Raw genomic sequence first — 19,763 nt, forward strand, 5'->3', positions numbered from 1 at the left:
ACATCCAAAACATAAAACGTGGTGGGGGGGGTGAAAAAATGTAGACCTTTTGAAAGTGCAATTGAACTTAAATGACTATCAGTTTAAAACAAATAGATATATGGACAATAAATATAGATATAGATATAGAAATGTCATATATATAAACTTCATGGCAGCCACAAACCAAAAACCTACAATAGATACACAAAAACAAAGAGACAGGAACCCAAATATAACACTAAAGAAGATCATCAGACCAAAAGGAAAGAGACTAAAAGAAGAAGTAAAGAACAGAGAAGAACTACAAAATCAACCAGAAAACAAGTAACAAAATGGCAATAAGTACTGTACATATCTATCAATAATCACTTTAACTGTAAATGGACTAAATGCTCTAATCGAAAGACACAGTGTGGCTGAATGGATAAAAAAAGCAGGACCCATCTATACGCTGCCTACAAGAGACTCACTTCAGAGCTAAAGACACACACAGACTGAAAGTGAAGGGATGGAAAAAGATATTACATGCATAAAAATTAAAAGAAAGCTGGGGTAGCAATACTCATATCAGACAAAATAGACTTTAAAACAAAGTCTATAACAAAAGACAAGGAAGGGCATTATATAATGATAAAAGGGTCAATCCAAGAAGAGGATATAACATTCATAAACATATATGCACCTAACATAGGATCACCTAAATATATAAAGCAAATATTAACAGACATAAAGGGAGAAATTGACAGTAAAACAATAATATTAGGGAACTTTATTCCCTATTTACATCAATGGAAAGATCATCCAGACAGAAAATCAATTAGAAAACAGTGGCCTTAAATGACTTATTAGGCCAAATGGACTTAATAGCTATCTACAGGACACAAACACAGCAGAACATACATTCTTTTCAAGTGCTCATGGAACGTTCTCCAGGATAGATCACATGCCAGGCCATAAAACAAATCTCAATAAATTTTAAAAGACTGAAAAGATATCAAGCACCTTTTCTGACCACAACAGTATAAAACTAGAAATCAATTATAGTAAGAAAACTGAAAATAAAACAAACACATGGAAACTAAACAACATCTAAACTAAACTAAAAAATCAATGGGTCAACAAAGAAATCGAAGAATCAGTACCTTCAGAGGGTCACTGGAGATGAAAATGATCAAGCAGGGAATATCAACATTAAATACTCATGTCCTAATTCTCAAGGAAAATATGCTTTATCAATGAATTAGAATTTTGCACGCAAATGGCACCCTTTTCTCACACAGAATCTGAAGAAAGGTCTACAACTTAAGGAAAGGTATGAAACTAGAATTCATAATAACACTCAGACGTATAAAAATGTATTCAGTATTAACCATCAAACAACAGTTTATCTCCTTAATAATAACACAGAATACTATGTCCTAAAGGAGTTCTAGTAAGTCCAGTTTTGAAGAGTATGACCTCACAGGCTAGAGGAGTGACTAGCAGAGTAACTAACCAAACAGGGACCACAGGCAGGGTCCTCATGAATGAAATGAACAGCACACCATGGTTTATAAAGAAATCCAGTCAATGGTAATGTTATAAGAAATTCACCTACCTCTAAATCTAATAGAAATTGAAGTACTTGCCAAGCCAGACAACAAACTCCAAAAATAAATAAATAAAAGGTTGTTCTTTTAAAACTACTTAAGAAAGAAACACTTTCCACCAGGCAAAGATTTCCCTTGGTGCTAGACTGACCCTGTGTGCTACACACACATTATGAACAGCCAGGCATAATCCTCTCACTTCTCCAGGCATATGATTTTGGAATTAATACAAGTAGGGCCAAGGATGGAAAATGGACCCTAACGCTCAAAAAGTATTTTACTTCCATCCTCAAGTTTATCCCATGGTTACCTGTCAAATTTCCACACTTGTTTTGTACCAAGGGTCAAATTTTCTTTGAACCCTTGAAAGAAGTCCATGCTTATATAAGTCAAATGCAGCAGCCCTGAATGCCCTTCCTTTGAGCCATTACTCAGGGCCTGAAAACTACAGAGATCCTTAAGACTCCTAAAAGCTTTAACAAAGCCTTTGAGAACAATTTACATCAGGTCATTGACCAACCCAAAGATCCTGAGTAGGGCTCAAACGGGGAAATGTAAAAATAATTTGGGATATTAAAGATGTTTAGTTTACCACTAAATAATTACAGAAGATCTTCAGTAGCTCAGGGGACCCAGCATGTAATTTCTTCCCAAGAAGCAAACTACAGGTCCAAACAAACATCAATTAATGACATAAAGCATTTATCAAGTCATCTCTTATTTTTTCCACTAGTGGAGTATAACAGGAGTCTTGAAAATTCCAAATTGAAAATCCACTGATAATTCAAAAATTGTTCAAAAGATTTAGCTTCTTAATGATGTTTTGATTAGGCTACCACTCAAATTATTTTGAATTCCCAAACACAACAGCTAACAGTTGATACACAGCAGACTGACAGGAAAATTCTGAGCCTAAAAATTAGCTGATGTGAGCCACAAGTAGAAAATAAAAATATAACTTTAAAATCAGTGAGAAAGCAGCTTTCTGACACCCCAGAGAGAGCAGATTATTAATCACAGTCCACATTTGCCTGTTCATAAGATTATCAGGATGAGAAAGAACATGGATTACTAGGTGATAAAGTTCATGTAAATATACATAAGACAAAGGTAAGCACAGAATAAGCACAGAACAGGCAAAAGAGAATGAAAGGGCAAGGCAATTCCAAAACCACATTTTTTTTGGCTGGTTGTTTTAAGCAATTTTGGTAAATAAGACTACTTTATTTGTCTTAAACTTTGACAAGGAAAGAAATAAAGACTATATAGTTAGTGAGCATGGTTCCATCTTTTAAAAAGAATAGATAAATGCTTAGGAAGTGCCTTTCAGTGAAGGTGGAGAATATTTAAAGGATAAATATTAATCCCACTTAAGACCAATATTTTTAAATTCCACAGAAATGTTTCTATTTATTTTCAGAATTCATGCAGCCAACACCAACAAACTTCTTGAAGAAACAAAGGGGAAATGTCCAGGTTTTGATATTTGGCTCATTATTTATGTACTGTTAATGCTCATTTCTTGTTTTTACCTCAGGATCCAAGTTTCTGAAAACATACATTCTTGTCTTCTCCATCATTGCAAACAAATCAGGATTATCTTTGGCCCACTTCATATCCCAGACATCTTTTCGCTCCAATTTTAACAACTCGCCAATAACTTGCTGTCCTGTGCTGTCTGTTACCCGAGCATCCAAGTCAAAGAAGGTCAGAACTCCTGAGATGTCTATGATAGCAAGACGACTACAAATAATGAAATTGGAGAAGGGGAAAAAAAATTGTAAAAGTACTATCTGCGTTCATGAATATAATTACTTATCACCATTCTTCAAAATAAGTTCATCAGAACCCGGGAATAAGGTAGAAATGGCTTTAAATAAATAACTGGCTTTAAACTAACATTTATAAATTCGATAGAAGACATGGCTGCTTTCCATTTTGCTTCCTTGTGAAAAAAAGTATCCAAAGGGATTAAAGCAACTGGTATGCAAATAATTTTTTTTTAATTACACTAGAGTTTCTATATTTTGCCCAATGAGAGAAAGCCATCTAGACACAGTATAGTAAATATAATATTTAAATACAAAAATACTATAGTAAAACCACACTGAACTGTAAGACAAGTTTAAAACAAACACAAGTCTTTGCATTTATTACATAAATACAACAATCCCAGTGGATGACTTCTAAGTCTAATATGTACGTGAGGAAAGTTTTCAGACTTACCTGGAGTTGCAATTCAAGGATAACTGGTAGGCTCGACAATTAAGGGAGTATTTTTGAATCAAACCAACATTAGGAAGACTATATCTCTGAATGGTGCCAGATTCACGACTCTACAGAAAATATTTCTGATTACTAAAGCACATTTACCATAATAATATTAAATTACAACTACAGGTCTCTCTATATGTTCATACATTTGTTTCAAAACCAAAGTGATGGTGTCATAGTGAATTCTCAGTTCTGATCCTGATCGTGTTCTGAGTACAAATTTACCTCATAATTTAATTAAAACCTTTTTAAAGTGGCTGAAGGTGATCTAATTTTTTTTTCATGTAATATTCAAGAAAGAAGTCAGAAAGCTATTCTTTAATAATACACAAAGTCTTCCATCACAAGGAAGATGTATCTAGGGTTATTTACAGTTGTCTAGGTTAACATTCGGGGTACATTAAAGGCTAAAATATAAAGCACTTATTGAACTAAATTTCATATATGTGAAAAATCAATATAAGATCACCATAGGAAACAGCTGTTACTGAAAGTCTATGTTTTTATCCTGTAGCCATCTATGTGATACCAGTTTGTGGCAGAGGGAGATGATCAGAAAGCAGTGATACAATGAGTATTAGTTTAAATGTGCTTAAAAATAAAACAGAACATAAGTTTCTATGCAACTCTGTGCAAGCCTTAAGGCTGACGGATCAACAGTTAGAGCAACAGACAGGAGAGAGCTGTGATTTTCAAACCCTGCTGTGCCTCCGGCCATAGCCATGGGGAAAAAAGCAGAAGGCGGCACTCAGCCCATCATTCCCTTTCCCCTTCCTAATGGGAGCAGCTCTGCCCTCCCAGCATGCTTCCCCAGAGAGGCCTATCAGAAAGGCTGGGGAAGGCAAGAGAGTGGTGAGGAGGGCGGATATTTTTTAATGTACAAAAAGGAGGTATTGGCTTTAAAAGATTCTATTGAAGTACACAATAAGATTTTGTTTTTGAAAAAGTGGGTCCTGTGGCTTTAAAAGTTTGAAAAAGGCAAGGTTCTAAAAGCTGTTTATATTTCAACAGTGGAAAGTTTTAAACACAGAAGATACATTTTCCATTAAAATTTTTGGCCGGTATTAAAACTATTTGAGTGTTTCTTATAGATAGACTCTCATTTAGGAAGTAAGTCAATTTTTGTGACTGATCTGACTTGCATGTTTTTTTACTTTTCCTGTAAATGTCAGAAACACAACTAACACAACCAAAAACCTGCCGTATAGCAAAGAATCTAAAAAGAAAACCTGACCTGACTGTAAGACAAACTGCCTTAAAACATATACACCAAATTTATTTGGTGAGGAAAAAGGAATACTATGTTCTTAAGCTTTTTCCCCCATAAACTTAGCTAATGTCTAAAGAACGTAACTAGAACTGGAAATATACACACGCAAGGATCTATTTACATAATTCGAATTTAATGACTCTACCAGCATTACTATATTAGACATTTACTTCTAAAATTAATATTTTCAAATGTCAGAGCTCAAGAAAAGGCACAACAACATTGATACATTGATTTTATTTGAAAAATTCAGCAAAAATTTGCCACAGCCTTCTTTATTTTACTGGCTACCAAGCACACTACCTCTTCATTCTCATTCTTGTGGAAGCAGCTGAACCCAAGCACTTTCTCCAGTATGAAAAAGCAGGCCACACAGAGGAGGAAACTTTCCAAGACCTACTACCACCATCCATCTGCTCCACATCTGCCAGCCTTTATAGGGCTCATGCAACCCAGACTCAAACTCTCCCCAGCTGGCCACGATTCTACCGTTTTCACAAAGTTATTTTTGGCAAATGATTAACAATTTGTGAGGCAATCTCTAAAACGTTCTTATTTCTTTTGTTGGACCTAGTAAAACTTGAGGTGCCCGCAAGATGATATTCAAATCCAAAACATGTTGCTTTATTCTATTTTTAACAAGTTAAACGATTATTATTCATAGAATAAGTTTTTCTTTTAACAACTTACCACAATCAATGTCTTATCAGATGCAGTTATGGCACAAATTGGATCCCTTGTGCCCTAAAATAAATCAGCATTACTCTTTGACAAATATTTATTGACTGGCTAATCTGGTACAAGGTAGTATACAATTCACTGAGAAGAATACTGTAACTATATATTTATTAACTTAACCAACATTTACTTACTGAGCACCTACTATATGCCAGACATTGAACTAAGCACTGGAGATACTCGGATAAAATCTTCGCCCTCGGGGATTACTCAGAAGTCTACTGGGAAAGACAGTGGAACCAACACCTAATGACAGTACAGTATGATCACAGTAGAGGTAACGCACAGGAGTTATAAGTGCACAGAGGGAAGAGCATAAACTTATACCAAAATGGGAAGAGAGACAAAAACTTGATCTTAGCTGTAAAAGATGAACATTCAGCAAAAGGACCAGCGCGTGCCAAAATAAAGAAGGGGGCAAATGGCATGGCACTGCTACAACCTGGATTATTTTTTAAAGCCAGTCTCAAAAGATGACATGCTATTACATGCTATACGGTTCCGTTTGTAAAACATTCTCAGAGTGACAAAACTATAGAGGTGGAAACAGATGAGTGATTGCCAGAGGACAAGGATGGGGGTGGAGAGTGGGTGTGAAAATGAAGAAGTAGCACGAGGCAATTCCTTTATGGTGATGAAGTTACATAAAACTACATGTAAAAACTAGTGAAAACTGAATAGGAAGTGGGTCGTAGTCTAGTTCACAGCATCATTACTAATGTCAATTCCCTGATTTTGATATTACACTATAGTTATGTAAGATGTCACCACTGAGGGAAGCTGGGTAAAGAGGTTCTATGTGCTATTTTTGCAACTTCCTGTGGGTCTATGATCATGTCAACATAAACTTTTTTTCAAAATCGAAGGAAGAAAAAACAGATCTAGAAGAATTTGAATTAGAATAGAAATTTTTAAAAGAATTACTAGAATAAAAGGCTATTCGTTGGAAACAAATTTTTTTCAGGTCTCAAAATAAAATTACAGTATTTCCAAACCTATGGATATTAACATTTGCTGGCAATAATAAAATCACCTACTTGAATGGCTTTACTATAATCAAGCACACCATCCACTGATCCAGAAGGAGTATCATCAACATGATAAATTCTGAAAAAAAAATCTTAATTTCAATGATAGTATAAGTAAGGTTTATACTATTTCATCATCTCTAGAACAATTAAAGGATTGGATGACACTGATGAATACTGTTATTTAATATTACTGTCCTGATTATTTTAAAGAGTTCTTGACACAGCTCAATCTTACAAAGGCAGAAACTACCTACCATGTGTTTACTAGTTATGCAAGTGCCGTGTTCCTGAGAGCTATGCCAAAAATATATTTGGACACTGAATCATACATTTCCAGTGAATTTCGGTAAAAGCCCCAAGAGATATCTTCCCTTACTCTCCCAATGAACATCAGTCAGGAACAGCTTCTAAAGCACCAAGTTTCTCTGTTGTTTCTCCATAATTTCCCTTCTAACGATATGCTTAATAAAGGTAAAACTTAAGTGTATTTGGGAAGCCCTAATTAATGCAATTCTTCTTCTGAAGTAAAGAACCCTCCCCTATGCCTACTGTGTTATGAAGATGCACCACTTCTGGTGTACCATCTCTCGGATACCTTTACTGTAACACTTATTCACACCACAGTATTGCTGCTAGTTTCCTTGTCTCTCCCACTAGACGGTGATTTTCCTAGAGGCAAAGACTACATCTCCAGTGCCTGCCACACCTTGTCAGGTGCTCTATAATGTCTGCTGAAGACAACATTAAAATGAATGGAGGTGAACAGAGAAGACACATCACTGAGTAGCTATGAGGCCCTGGGCAAGTTATTTAACTTCTCTGAGCCTCAATTTCTTCATCTGTAAAAGAAGGCTAACAATTCCCTCTTTGCAGGATTTTTGAGAGGCATAAATAAAATGATGCTTGTAAAGCACATGTGCACAGAGCCTGATACATAAAAGGAGTTCAAGACATCGCAGCTGTAATATAATCACAGGAAAATTAAGCCATTTTCCATCTTTAAAATATCATGAATTTTATCATTGTTAAATTGAAGCCATATTTGTACTTTCACCAATATAATAAGGAGATCAAATGTTAAATAAATTTTAAAGAAATGTATTAAATACAGAAAGGTATACTAATTTAGAGGTACCATGTTTCTGCTTTCTAATACATTTTTATTAAGTACATACAGTCAATATTTCTACTTAGTTATCACAAAATAAAAGTCAAAGGTTAGAATAGGAGGTCTCTCAAGAGATAATTTGACCCAAATCCCTTTCTTAAAACAAATAGGGTACTACAAGAAAGGCCAATCTGAGTAAAGTGTCTCAGAGCCAGATAAACCTGGCATTGTGTCCCATCTCCTCTTATCAGCTGGGAACCTCTGGCAAATAATTTATGCTGTGTGTCTCAGTTTCCTCTCTGTGAAACAGGAATAATACAAGTGCTGACTAGACTTCCCAGTGTCTGGCACACAAGAAGTACTCCATCAATGTTGGCTCCTATCAACATCATCAACAATTTACAGTTCTCAAGCATGACAATTTGTAAATAGCTATGTCCGATTTAAATGTGATATGGTTGAGCTACTAAAAAATGTTCATCAAAAGATATACCTTTCTCTCCCTTCTTTTCGAGACCGGGTGATCTGATTAATTTCCAATGCTGTGAGCTTCTTTGCCACACGATACTGCCAGGTATAAAATGCTTCTTTTGAAGCTGCTATCACATGGGTTTTGGTCATTGTAACAAACAATGGTACTATTAAAAAGAACATTAAGGCAATTAGGTTACAATTAGACAGAACCATAAAATGTGCTGCAAAAGACTTCAGTGATCACTGAGTCCAATCTCGCATCTTATAGACAATATACCCTAAAAACAGTCTGAGAACTCAGAAGAGTCAAAAGTTTGTAGGACCATCCAGAAATATCAACTCAAAATGAATCAGACATAAGTATAGAACTCTTAGAAGAAAACTTATGTGTAAATCTATGTGACATTGGATTAGGCAATGATTTCTTAAATATGACACGAAAACCACAAGCAAGAAGAGAAAAAGTAGATAAACTGGACTTCATCAAAATTCAAAACATTTGTGCTTCAAAGGACACCAGCAAAAAAGTGAAAAAACAATCCACAAATGGAAGAAAATATTTGAAAAGCATATACATGATAGGGAATTACATCTAGAATGTATAAAGAACTCTTGTAACTCAATAATAAAAATTCAAATAGCCCAATTTAAAGTTGGGCAAAGCATCTGAGCAGACATTTTTCCAATGAAGATATACAAATGGCTACTAAGCAAATGAAAAGATGCTCAACATTATTAGCCACCAGGCAAATGCAAACCAAAATCACAATGAGATAACACTTCACACCTACTAGCATGGCTAGAATCAAGAAGTCAGACAATAATGAGTATTTGCAAAAATGTGGAGAAATGGTAGGAATGTAAAGTGGTGCATCCACTTTGAAAAACAGCTTGGTAGTTCTTCAAAATGTTAAATATATCAATAGAATTACCACATGCCCTAGCAATTCCACTCCTAGGTATAGACCCAAGAGAAATGAAAACATATGTCTACACAAAAACTCATACACAAATATTCATAACAGCATTCATAAGAGTCAAAAAAATAGAAACAGCCCAAATGTCCAAATGCATAAATAAAATCCCACTCCTTCCTCCCATCCCCACTACCATTACTGCTTGGTTCAGGCCTTTATCCTTCCCTCTGATCTCGTATGTCTTATATTTCCTCATTAATTTAGAAAATTAAATTATCCAAAGTTCCTTCTAATTTAGGAATATAGTCTCTTAAATATTTTTTTCATCTGTTCCATTCCTTAGAGAATATTTAATTAAATTCCTACTGTGTACCCTTTGATGAAGTAGTCTCATCAAATCCATCTTACAGATAAAGAAACAGAGGATTAAAGATGTAAAATAACTTGCCCAAGGTCACAAACAAAATAAACAATATAAAATTAAACACACACATTCACAAAAATATAGAAAAACAAAAAACTCTTTCATAAAAGATCATTTTAGTAGCTAATTTCTAAATTCACAATTAAAGTGGTACAAAACATATTGTTCTATTCAAAACTACTGTACAAAGTAATCATTAATACAGTCAGAATAAAGGAACAGTGTTAATAACAGCTACCATTTATGGAGTTCTTGCCACAGTCCAAATAAAGGACATTTAGGGCAGTAAGAGACTTAGGAACTAAACAAAGAATTAGAAACTAGATTGATGGTGTAGTGTTAACTGAACAGATTAACAAGTCGAGATTCAAACGCAAGAATTTTTATATGCTAAATAAATAACTCAGTAGAGTTGAACCATATTAAAAAGTTTTTTTTAATTACAGTTGTCAAGATTTCTCTATTCAAAATGTGTACCACTACCAAACTCTAGAGGGAGTGAGAAGCCTTCCTGTAGGGAACAGCTGGTTGGAAGGCAGTCCTGAGAATGGTGGCAGAGCCCGATTCAGGGGGAGCCCTGAGTGGGACGAATGAACAGGCCAGGCCTAGGCTTTGCTGAGCTTTTGCTGATCCCATCTGCACTAAATCATAAGACATTTGCTAAATATTCAGTAAATTCTACCATAGGTACTCTGACGCTGGTAACTATTATGCCTTTAGTGTGATGTGAAGTTCACAAACCTTAACTGCTTTCTAATAAAATAGTTTTTCCTAAGCATATAAAAGCATATTTCTAACCAATGTTTAGCTACAATTATAAATTATACTCATGTTTCCTTTTTTTTGATACATCCTAAATAATCACAAGTTTATTATCAGCCTAATTAATTCAAAATTAAAAAGTGAGTGGTTCATAGCAAGTCAGACTTCTTGGATTTATATCACAGGCACTTGCTAACTCTGTGGCCTTAGATGAATTACTTATTCTCTCTGAACCTCTGTTTGCTAACTGTAAATTGAAGATAATAATAATACCACCAACCTTATAGAGCTACTTTAAGGATTAAGAGAGATAACAAATATAAACCGTAGTACAGTGCCTGGCATAGAATAAATGCTTAATAATAATAATTTTAAATGCCAATATTTATTGAATTTTTTAAATTATATGTCAGGCATTTTTATATAATTATACAGTTATGATACATAATTATATTAATATATAATTAATGTATTACATACATAACTCACACCTACCCTATAAGGCAGGAACTATTATTACCCCCATTTAGCAGATGAAGAAACTGAAGGATGGAATGGTTAAATAACTCACTGAAGTTGCACAGCGAGAAAGCGGTAGAAGCTGGGACACAAACACAGTCAATCTGGTTCTAGAATCTGTGCTCTTAACCACTATGGCAGACTGCTCCTCATTAAGGGTTAATAACTGTTAGGTGTGGTTGCTATTATTTTTTGCTTTTTATAATAAAACGATATATAAATTCACTAGTCAATACAAAAAACAAATACAATATATATGAAACATGTTCTTTTGAATCAGCACGGCAGTAATTTTGGCAAATTCATATGGGTAGATAATCCTATCTACATAAATTATGCTAGATCATTATTTATTATCTATCCCATCCAGGTGGTTTAGTTCTTAGTTTGCTAGAACTAAGCCTCTAGGGAAAAGTTAGAAGACCAAATTTTAACAGACTGGATATTTTAGGAAAAAAACATAACCAGGAAAAAAGCAGTCCATATCCTTCTCAACTATCCAGTATCCAGAAAGAAAAAATTTGAAATATCTAGAAAGATCATTGGGAAAAAATTGTAAAGAAAGTAATTATGTTTCCATTAACTGAAAATTGTAACACTAATAGGTAATAGTTACTAGCTAAGCAAGGATGTAAAATAATTTAGGACAATCTAGGAATTCACATATAAGTGAAACCTGCTTGTAATATTTTAATGCTGAGGCCTGAAATAAATGTCTACATCTGTAATGTTCCCACACTTTCCTACTTATTTCTCAGCCCTTTAAAGAGCTGGTAAACTGAAATTGCCCTGAACTGTTTTCATCAAATCGCCTCTCTCTGGCCTATATAGAAGACTTAGTGCAAATGCTACCGGCCGCCATTAGAAAGCTCCTACGTGCTCCCCACAAAATGGCTGCAGCACAGGCACCTGGTACTTTTCAGGCACTTTTCCTGCCTTCATTCCTCTGCAAATGCTGTTTCCTCTCCTTAAAATGTTACCTGATGAAATACTTAGCCTTCAGAACTCGGCTCAAATGAAACCTTCTCTGAGTAGAAAACATGTCCCTGACATCCTTATGCACGATATCTACTTATCTAGCACGTAGCACGAAACCTAGCACACAGCAGGGGAGCAACTGTCGTTGTTCAACAGACCGACTATATGTGAATTATCTGTTTAGACATTCCACAGGAAGTGTCAGAGTTAACTTCTTATCACTACCAGTACCTAGTACAGTACCTGAAACAGTGTATACTATTGACGGTTTGCTAAATAAATAGATTTTATTTTAAATATTCTCATACATTCAATAAACATTTGTTATGGGGCAAGCACAGCGTTAGGCAGTGGGGATACAGAAATGAATAAACACAGTTAGATCCTTAAGAAGCTCAAAATCTTGGAGGGAAGGTAGATAAGAAAATCAATAATCACAGTGCAGAGTAAGTACTCTGGATAGAAGCACACCAATGGTATACTGAGGGCTCAAAGGAAGAGGCCCCAAAAATGGTACCTAACTCTTACATGTACAGTACAACAGAGCCTCACAAACTAAACTTCTGTAATAATACATAATGTTCTTTTTAAAAGTTTCTCTAGAGATTTTCAGGAAGAGCAGACGACAAATCACATTTCCTAGAACAATATCAGTTATATACTTTTTTTGCTTTAGCCTCCAGTCCTCATGAAAATTTGGCATAGAAACTTAAAAAAGGAATTTCACAGGATATGTGTAAAGCAAAAATGTTGAATTTTTGGCTGAGTTTACTGCAGACCAGTGAAAGAACTGTTTGTTAAAATTTCAGCCAGTGAGACAGCAAAAAAAAAGTTTCAAGACTCAAAAATACAAATAATCATGCCCTCCAGCATTTGCCATTTTATGAAGGTAACGGATTTACATCTGGCTTTATTAAAACATAGACTGCATGTGATTAAAATTACTTTGAGGTTAACCCTATCATCATTATGATATTATGTTAATATTTTTGATATTAAAAGAAAAAGCATATAATCTGAAGACTGACAGAATTCATCCCTTAGATTTAACACTATTATATTTCTAATAAATAGAAGATATTCATGTGATAAGTATAATAATTTTAAGCTAAGGAATATTAACATTAACAAAGAACACTAACATTTATGTACATATATAAATATATAGAGAGAAACATATAAACATACCTAACACTGAACATAAGACAAGAAGTTGAAAAGTTTCAATGTTTAAAAGTGAGTTACCAAGACCCTAAACATAGAGTATAAAATCTTTGAGGCCAGTAAGTATTCTTCACGTTTGCTTGTATCACCCAAAGACCTTAGCAAAATACTTAGAAGGCACACTTTAACATTTAATTGTTAAGGCTGAATGTGAAATCTAAAAACAAAAAAGACTAGTCCTCAGATTCAGAAAATAATTCAATGGGTTTTCAATTTTTGAGACCTACTATTTTTTTAACACCATATCCAATAAACTAATATACACTTTAAAAGAAAATCATTATTTTGGAAGTTATAGTGAAATTGGCAACAAAATATTTGGTAACAATTTTTGACAAAATACTAAGAATAAGATTTGGAATTTTTTATGGTTAGTTTCATAGCTATTGGATAGAGGGAAGGGTAAATCTAAAGAAACAAATGTCTTCCGAAAACAAAAAGGTCAGGAATTTTTTTAAGTTGTCCCTATTAATAAACTAATTTCATCAGAAAAATCTGGACAGGGCAAACTCACTTTAACAAGCAGCTAAAGTGTTTTTTATGGAAGAGAGGTACTTGGCAGTTTATTAATAATAAAAGTGGTTTCATGGCAGAATCCTTTCTATAATCTTCAGTATATTACATACTAATCATTACACTGGATACCAATTCTCATACAATTATATTTCCCATTTAAAGCAAATGATGGCAGTATAGCAGTCGTGAGATTATTGTGAATTTTAGACAGAGTGAACTTAAAAGTTATTGTATTAAGCAGGATCCTTCTGAGAGTGAAATGGGGCATTATTAATAATTTTACCATGACAACAGGCATAGACTGGTACTGAACCTGAACCTGGCAAACCAGGAAGTATGTTCATCCTTGTTTTAGAGAATACCGTTCTAATTAATAATACCATTGTTACATTTTAAAATTAGTTTACAAATAAGACTTGATTAAAGAGGGAGTAAATATTAACATTTCCTTACCAAGATCAACGTATTTGGGATCCAGAGGTGTGCCAATAGAATTACAAAGAACGAGCACAAACTGTGAACAAATAAAACAGAAAGTATCAAAACTCCTGCTTATGTCCTGTAAAAGAAATAATGCTTAATATACCATGCTTATCTCTCTTTCAAGTATCACTAACATGGAAAGAATTGACAAAATTAAATACAAAGAACAGCAAAGATAATCTACAGCACAAAAGTAAAGAAATACGAACTAAAATTAAACTAAGGCTGATTTCTCAATATAGTGGAACACTGGTTTTTAAGAGACCATTTAAGAAACACAAGTACACTGGCTACTTTTCATTTTTATACTTCTAAAATTCCTGGTCAGCTATAACCTCAAAAAACACTTTTATCCTATAACCAGCTATGTAAGGGCTAACAATTTGTTACCGTTGCACCAAATGTTTCCATCTTGTTCTCCTCCTTTGAAGCAATATATAAATGACATGAGAAATTCAGAAAAATTCAGTTAATTCAGAAAAAAACATAACCCAACCCAATGAAAATAACTTAAAATGCCCAGTGGTTACCACATACACAATTATCAATGATTAATATTAGGAAAAATAATCGAACATAATGCACACTTTACATCAGATCATTCTAATGATAATTTCATTTTTTTGCTGTTAGTCACCTTCTCTATATCTAGTACTAAGAATAATATTTTACATAGATGTTTTCCTGATTAGAATAATAATTTCAAATAAACCAATTCTCAATGTACTATTTAAATGATTTCTTTTCTCAATATCTCAAGTAAAGCTTGTTTAATTTCATAGACGTAAACTAAATGATAAAAATTACAGTAAAATATCATAATTTACTCTTCCACTACTTAAAACAAGCTTATTTACTGCCACAAAATACAAGTGTTTTACATACTTATTATTCACATGCTTATAGCTTAAATGAGACATCTTACTAAACATAGAAGTCCCCCAACTTCCCATTTCTTGCTTCCTAATTACTTTCAGCTCCTGTAATTCTTTCTTTTGCTATTTACCTCCACAAATGTGAGTAACATGTTTACAGTGCTACTTCTTGTTCTGTTTTGTTTCAGTTCAGGACATCATGTAACCATTACTTTCACCCTCCTCCCCAGCCTCCCATTACACAGGAGCACACTCCCATCACTCCATCTTTCCACTACAGTCTTGTTAAATCAGAATTTAAGTTTTAAAATGTTATTATAGTTGAATTTTTAAACAATTTTAATTTTTCAAAAAATCTAGTGAATACATCATTTTGACGCTAAATGCTATTCACAGCTGAGGCAAGTATAACATGATTTATTTTCCTTTCAAGCATTTTTTTTTTTTTTTTTTTTTTTTGCAATACGCGGGCCTCTCACTGTTGTGGCCTCTCCCGTTGCGGAGCACAGGCTCCGGACGTGAAGGCTCAGCGGCCATGGCTCACGGGCCCAGCCGCTCCCCGGCATGTGGGATCTTCCCGGACCGGGGCACGAACCCGTGTCCCCTGCATCGGCAGGCAGACTCTCAACCACTGCGCCAGCAGGGAAGCCCTCAAGCAGGTTTTAAAGCTTTCCCTGGCGTGGATAATTGCCTTTATTTTTTTCTCTTTGCTTGGTTTTCTCTGTGTTTATTACTAACTCAAGTCCCCAGTTATCTATGTCTCCCCTCAGGAGGTCAACCACATTAACTATTCTACTAATTTCATCTTGAATTTCTTTTGGAGCCACCTGGGCTGCTCTCATGTGATGACTCACTCCCTAGGCATGTGCACAACTGCCAGCTGGTACCACTCCACACCACTGTTGTCAGGTTACCTTGTTTCTTCCTCTTTCTTAGTTTATTCTTCGTTTTGGTAAACCATATCCCAAAGTAACTTCCTAAGTTAAGAAAGCTCAGAAGGTAAATTTTTGGTGATGTCGTACATCTAAAAATGTCTTTATTCCACCCTCATATTTAATGAATAGTTTGCCTAAGGTACGGAATTCAAGGTGGGAAATCATTTTCCCTCAGAATTGTGAAAGCAATTCTCCAAAGTATTGAGGTTGACAAGTCAAATGCCATTATGCTACCCGATCCCATGAAATCTGTTCTGGAACCAAGTGGGAAATGAAGACTGCGGTAACATTAATTTAACTGCCCTGTTTTCAGCAAGAGCTCCTCCACCCTTCCCTGTGTTTGGTGCCCTTCAGTGCAGGGACTCCGTATCCTCTCTGGAGGGTAAACCAGTCTCCCTCATGGTTAAAAGGGCAGCTGCCCACAGGCTCAGTAGGGGGAGGGGACCTAGAAATCTGCTCCTTTCTATGACCCTTTTTCTTTTTCCCAAAGTATTCTCCTGCCTGCATAATCTCTGGTACTTGCAAATCGCTTTTCTGTTCACTTCCTTCTCCTACTGGGTACCACCACCAAGTCCTGTGCTTCTGGGATTCTGTGATGTAAACTCGTTGCTTCTTTCCTTTCTCCACTGATGGCTGAGGGTTCCATTTTCTTGGTCTGCTAAGGTCATTACCACTAATCTCCCTACTCTCTAAACTCCAGAATTATGTTGCTCTCTCCTCTCCCTTTCTGATCCCTATGGGCTTATAGCTTCTTAAAAAATACCTTTCCTGTTGTTTCAGTCAGTTTCAGGAGAGAACAGAGCCAAATGTGGCTGTTCAAATGGCTGCCTTAAACTAAAAATTCTATCCTTTTTAATGGGATAAAATAAGTTATAACACAGCCAAAGACATTGGTAGTCCTTTTTTGAAAACTTTGTATACTTCTGCAAATATTTAAATGGTTAGCAGACTTTTTTAAAGGGCATTATTTATATTATTTATTGTATGTTATGAGACATTGTCTTTTAAAGCAATATAAGTCCACATAAAAGTACATTTCTGAATGTCAAAGCTACCCAAATTGTTATAAATGGCCATTGTTACATAATTTCTTTAGCATTTGTACTAGACATCTGGTTATTCATTTCTACTTATGGAATTTTAAATTGGAAAAGAATTGTGGCATTTTAAATATATTTCAGAGACAAAAAGCTTCAGTACTGGTCAATATAAACTGCCAATGGATTAACTAATTGGAGAAAAGAATCAGGGGACACAGAACCAATGGAGTCATATAACTTTCCAAACAGAGGTCTAGACAGACATGGCCAATAGACCCAATACTTTGCTGTACCTGCCAGTACAGAGGCCATGCTTGAGAAGACAGAGAACTATAGCCCGATTCCGCCAAGTAGTTAACCCATCTAAGTTTTAAGATATCAAGGAACACCTACCTGAGGATGATTTTCATCAGCTTTTGTAGCCAAAATGCAGAAATCTCCACAAGTAGTAATAGAAATGAGACTCTTCACATACTTAACATATTTCTCATTGTTTTTTGTATCCCAAAATATAACACAGTACTCTGGACGATCAGGTCTGGTATAAGCATAAACTACAGTGTTTGAGCAATAACCCCACTAGGAAAAAAGGAAGAAGGAAAGGGAGGGAACAGAAGGAGGGAGGGAAGAGAGAGAGAGAGGAAGGAAGGAAGGAAGGGAGGGAGAAAGAGAGAGAGAAAAAGCAAGCAATTAACATTGGGAATGTCATATTATTATATTTTTATATTTTTCCTCTAAAAATACTGCAGATATGTGGTTTATCAGTGCTCACAAATTAAATTCTTTAGAAATGGAAGAGAGAAGGACTGAATATTCAGCTTAATCTCTTTTCTCACTAAAATAACAAATCTAAAAGTAATAAAGACAGTTTAAAAAAAATGTACTGCAAAAATAAATTTGGTTTAACTTTCCTTATTTTAATTTGTAAGATTTAAGCTTCAGTGGTGAAAATTTCAGATTTTTCAATAGTCAATAACAGCTGCTTGGGGGACAACAGCAAGAGAGATCCCTGCCAAAGTTCAATTCTGAGTCCTGAAGCCAAAATTCAGAAATAGCGGCTTTGCCTTTTTTCTCCCATCCACGTTTTTTAAATATTTGTTTTTATCAGAGTAACATATGCACATAGTTCATAGTCAAATAATTCTACATGGCTTATTTAACACAAACATAAAATGCAGGACCCCCCCTGCCTAATTTCCTCCTTGGGGTAGCCATTTACAACTATTTTAGCTGTAACTGTTTTGGCATTGATTTCCATATCACATGTAGATTGATTACAGAACCTAGAGCTTTCCCTCTCCCAACGAATTTATACGTAATTTTGAATAAATCAATATTCAGTGTCTACATTATCAACACTGTTGACTCTTCTTTTTTGCGGGGGGAGGGGCCGTGCTGTGGGGCATATGAGATCCCAGTTCCCCAACCAGGGATCGAACCCACGCCCTGCCACAGTGGAAGCACAGAGTCCCAACCACTGGACCACCAGGGAAGTCTCCAGTGTTTACTATTCAAAGTAATATGGTGATGACTTCCTAAGATAAACTTTTGAACTGTAAAATAATTTTAGATTTATACAAAAGTTGCAAAACGAATACAGTGTTCCCTATACCCTTTACTCATTCTCCTCTGTTGTTAACATCTTACATTATTACCACAGTAATAACACAGTAATGTCACAACTAAGAAACCAACACTGATGCGTTACTATTAACAGAACTCCAAACTCAATTTGGACTTCATTCGCTTTTCCCTAATATCCTTTTTCTAATCCAGAATCCCCTTTGGAACACATTATTATATTTAGTCGTCATGTCTCCTTAGGCTCCTCTGGGTTATGATGGTTTCTCAGTCTTTCCAGGTTTTTGACGACCTTGACAGTGTGGAGGAGTCCTGGTCAGGTAGTATGTAGAATGTGCCTCAACTCATGTTAGTCTGATGTTTTTCTCAGGCTTAGACTGGGGTTACCAGTTTTTAGGAAGATCACCCCACAGGTGAAGACCTCTTCTCATCACATCACATCAGGGGGTAGTGATAGCCATGTGACGTCATGGATGCTGCTAACCTCGAGCGCCTGGACAAGGTGGTGTTCTCCAGGTTTCTCCACTGGAAAGTCACTTTCTCTTTTCCCCCTTTTTTTCCATACTCTACTCTTTGGAAATAAGTCACTAAACGCAGCCCACACTCAAGTTGGGGGAACGAGGTAGGGGACTTTGCTCCACCTGCTGGCAGGGTGGTGTCTAGTAAATTAGAACACTTCTGTAAGGAAGATTTGTTTCTTCTCCCCCATTTGTTTATTTAAATAATTTATTGATATCCGTTTGTACTCATGGACATTTATTGTATGATTTGGGTTACAATCCAACGTTACATCACTTATTTTGTTGCTCCAATTGTTCCAGCCTTGGCCACTGCGAGCTCTCTCAGGCTGGCTCCCTTGTCCCTTTGGCGTACCCCATCCTTTTGTTTTTTGAGCACTTCCTTACTTTCTGGCACTATAAGATGCTCCAGGCTTATCTTGCATTTTCCCTGCCCTAGTCCTAGAATCAGTCATTTCTCCAAGGTGCTTGACCTTTAAAAATCAGATATATAAGTCTTCTCACAACAACTATTCTTAGTAGTTT

The 19,763-nt window shown here is 35.4% G+C and overlaps 1 protein-coding gene across 1 annotated transcript in view; it reads right to left on the bottom strand.

The window, feature by feature from the left end:
• Positions 1–19,763, bottom strand: part of WDR35 (WD repeat domain 35) — a 61,437-nt gene that overhangs the window by 21,295 nt on the left and 20,379 nt on the right. Inside the window, exons 10-16 of the mRNA XM_082643115.1 lie at positions 17,533–17,718; positions 14,260–14,320; positions 8,486–8,630; positions 6,891–6,960; positions 5,806–5,859; positions 3,798–3,907; positions 3,104–3,314 (exon numbers count right to left, since the gene is read on the bottom strand). Coding sequence (XP_082499241.1) covers positions 3,104–3,314; positions 3,798–3,907; positions 5,806–5,859; positions 6,891–6,960; positions 8,486–8,630; positions 14,260–14,320; positions 17,533–17,718 — 837 coding nt within the window. The remainder of the gene's footprint in view (positions 1–3,103; positions 3,315–3,797; positions 3,908–5,805; positions 5,860–6,890; positions 6,961–8,485; positions 8,631–14,259; positions 14,321–17,532; positions 17,719–19,763) is intronic.

The sequence above is a fragment of the Mesoplodon mirus genome, assembly GCF_964341445.2.
Source record: "Mesoplodon mirus genome assembly, chromosome: 14".
Taxonomy (NCBI): Eukaryota; Metazoa; Chordata; class Mammalia; order Artiodactyla; family Ziphiidae; genus Mesoplodon; species Mesoplodon mirus.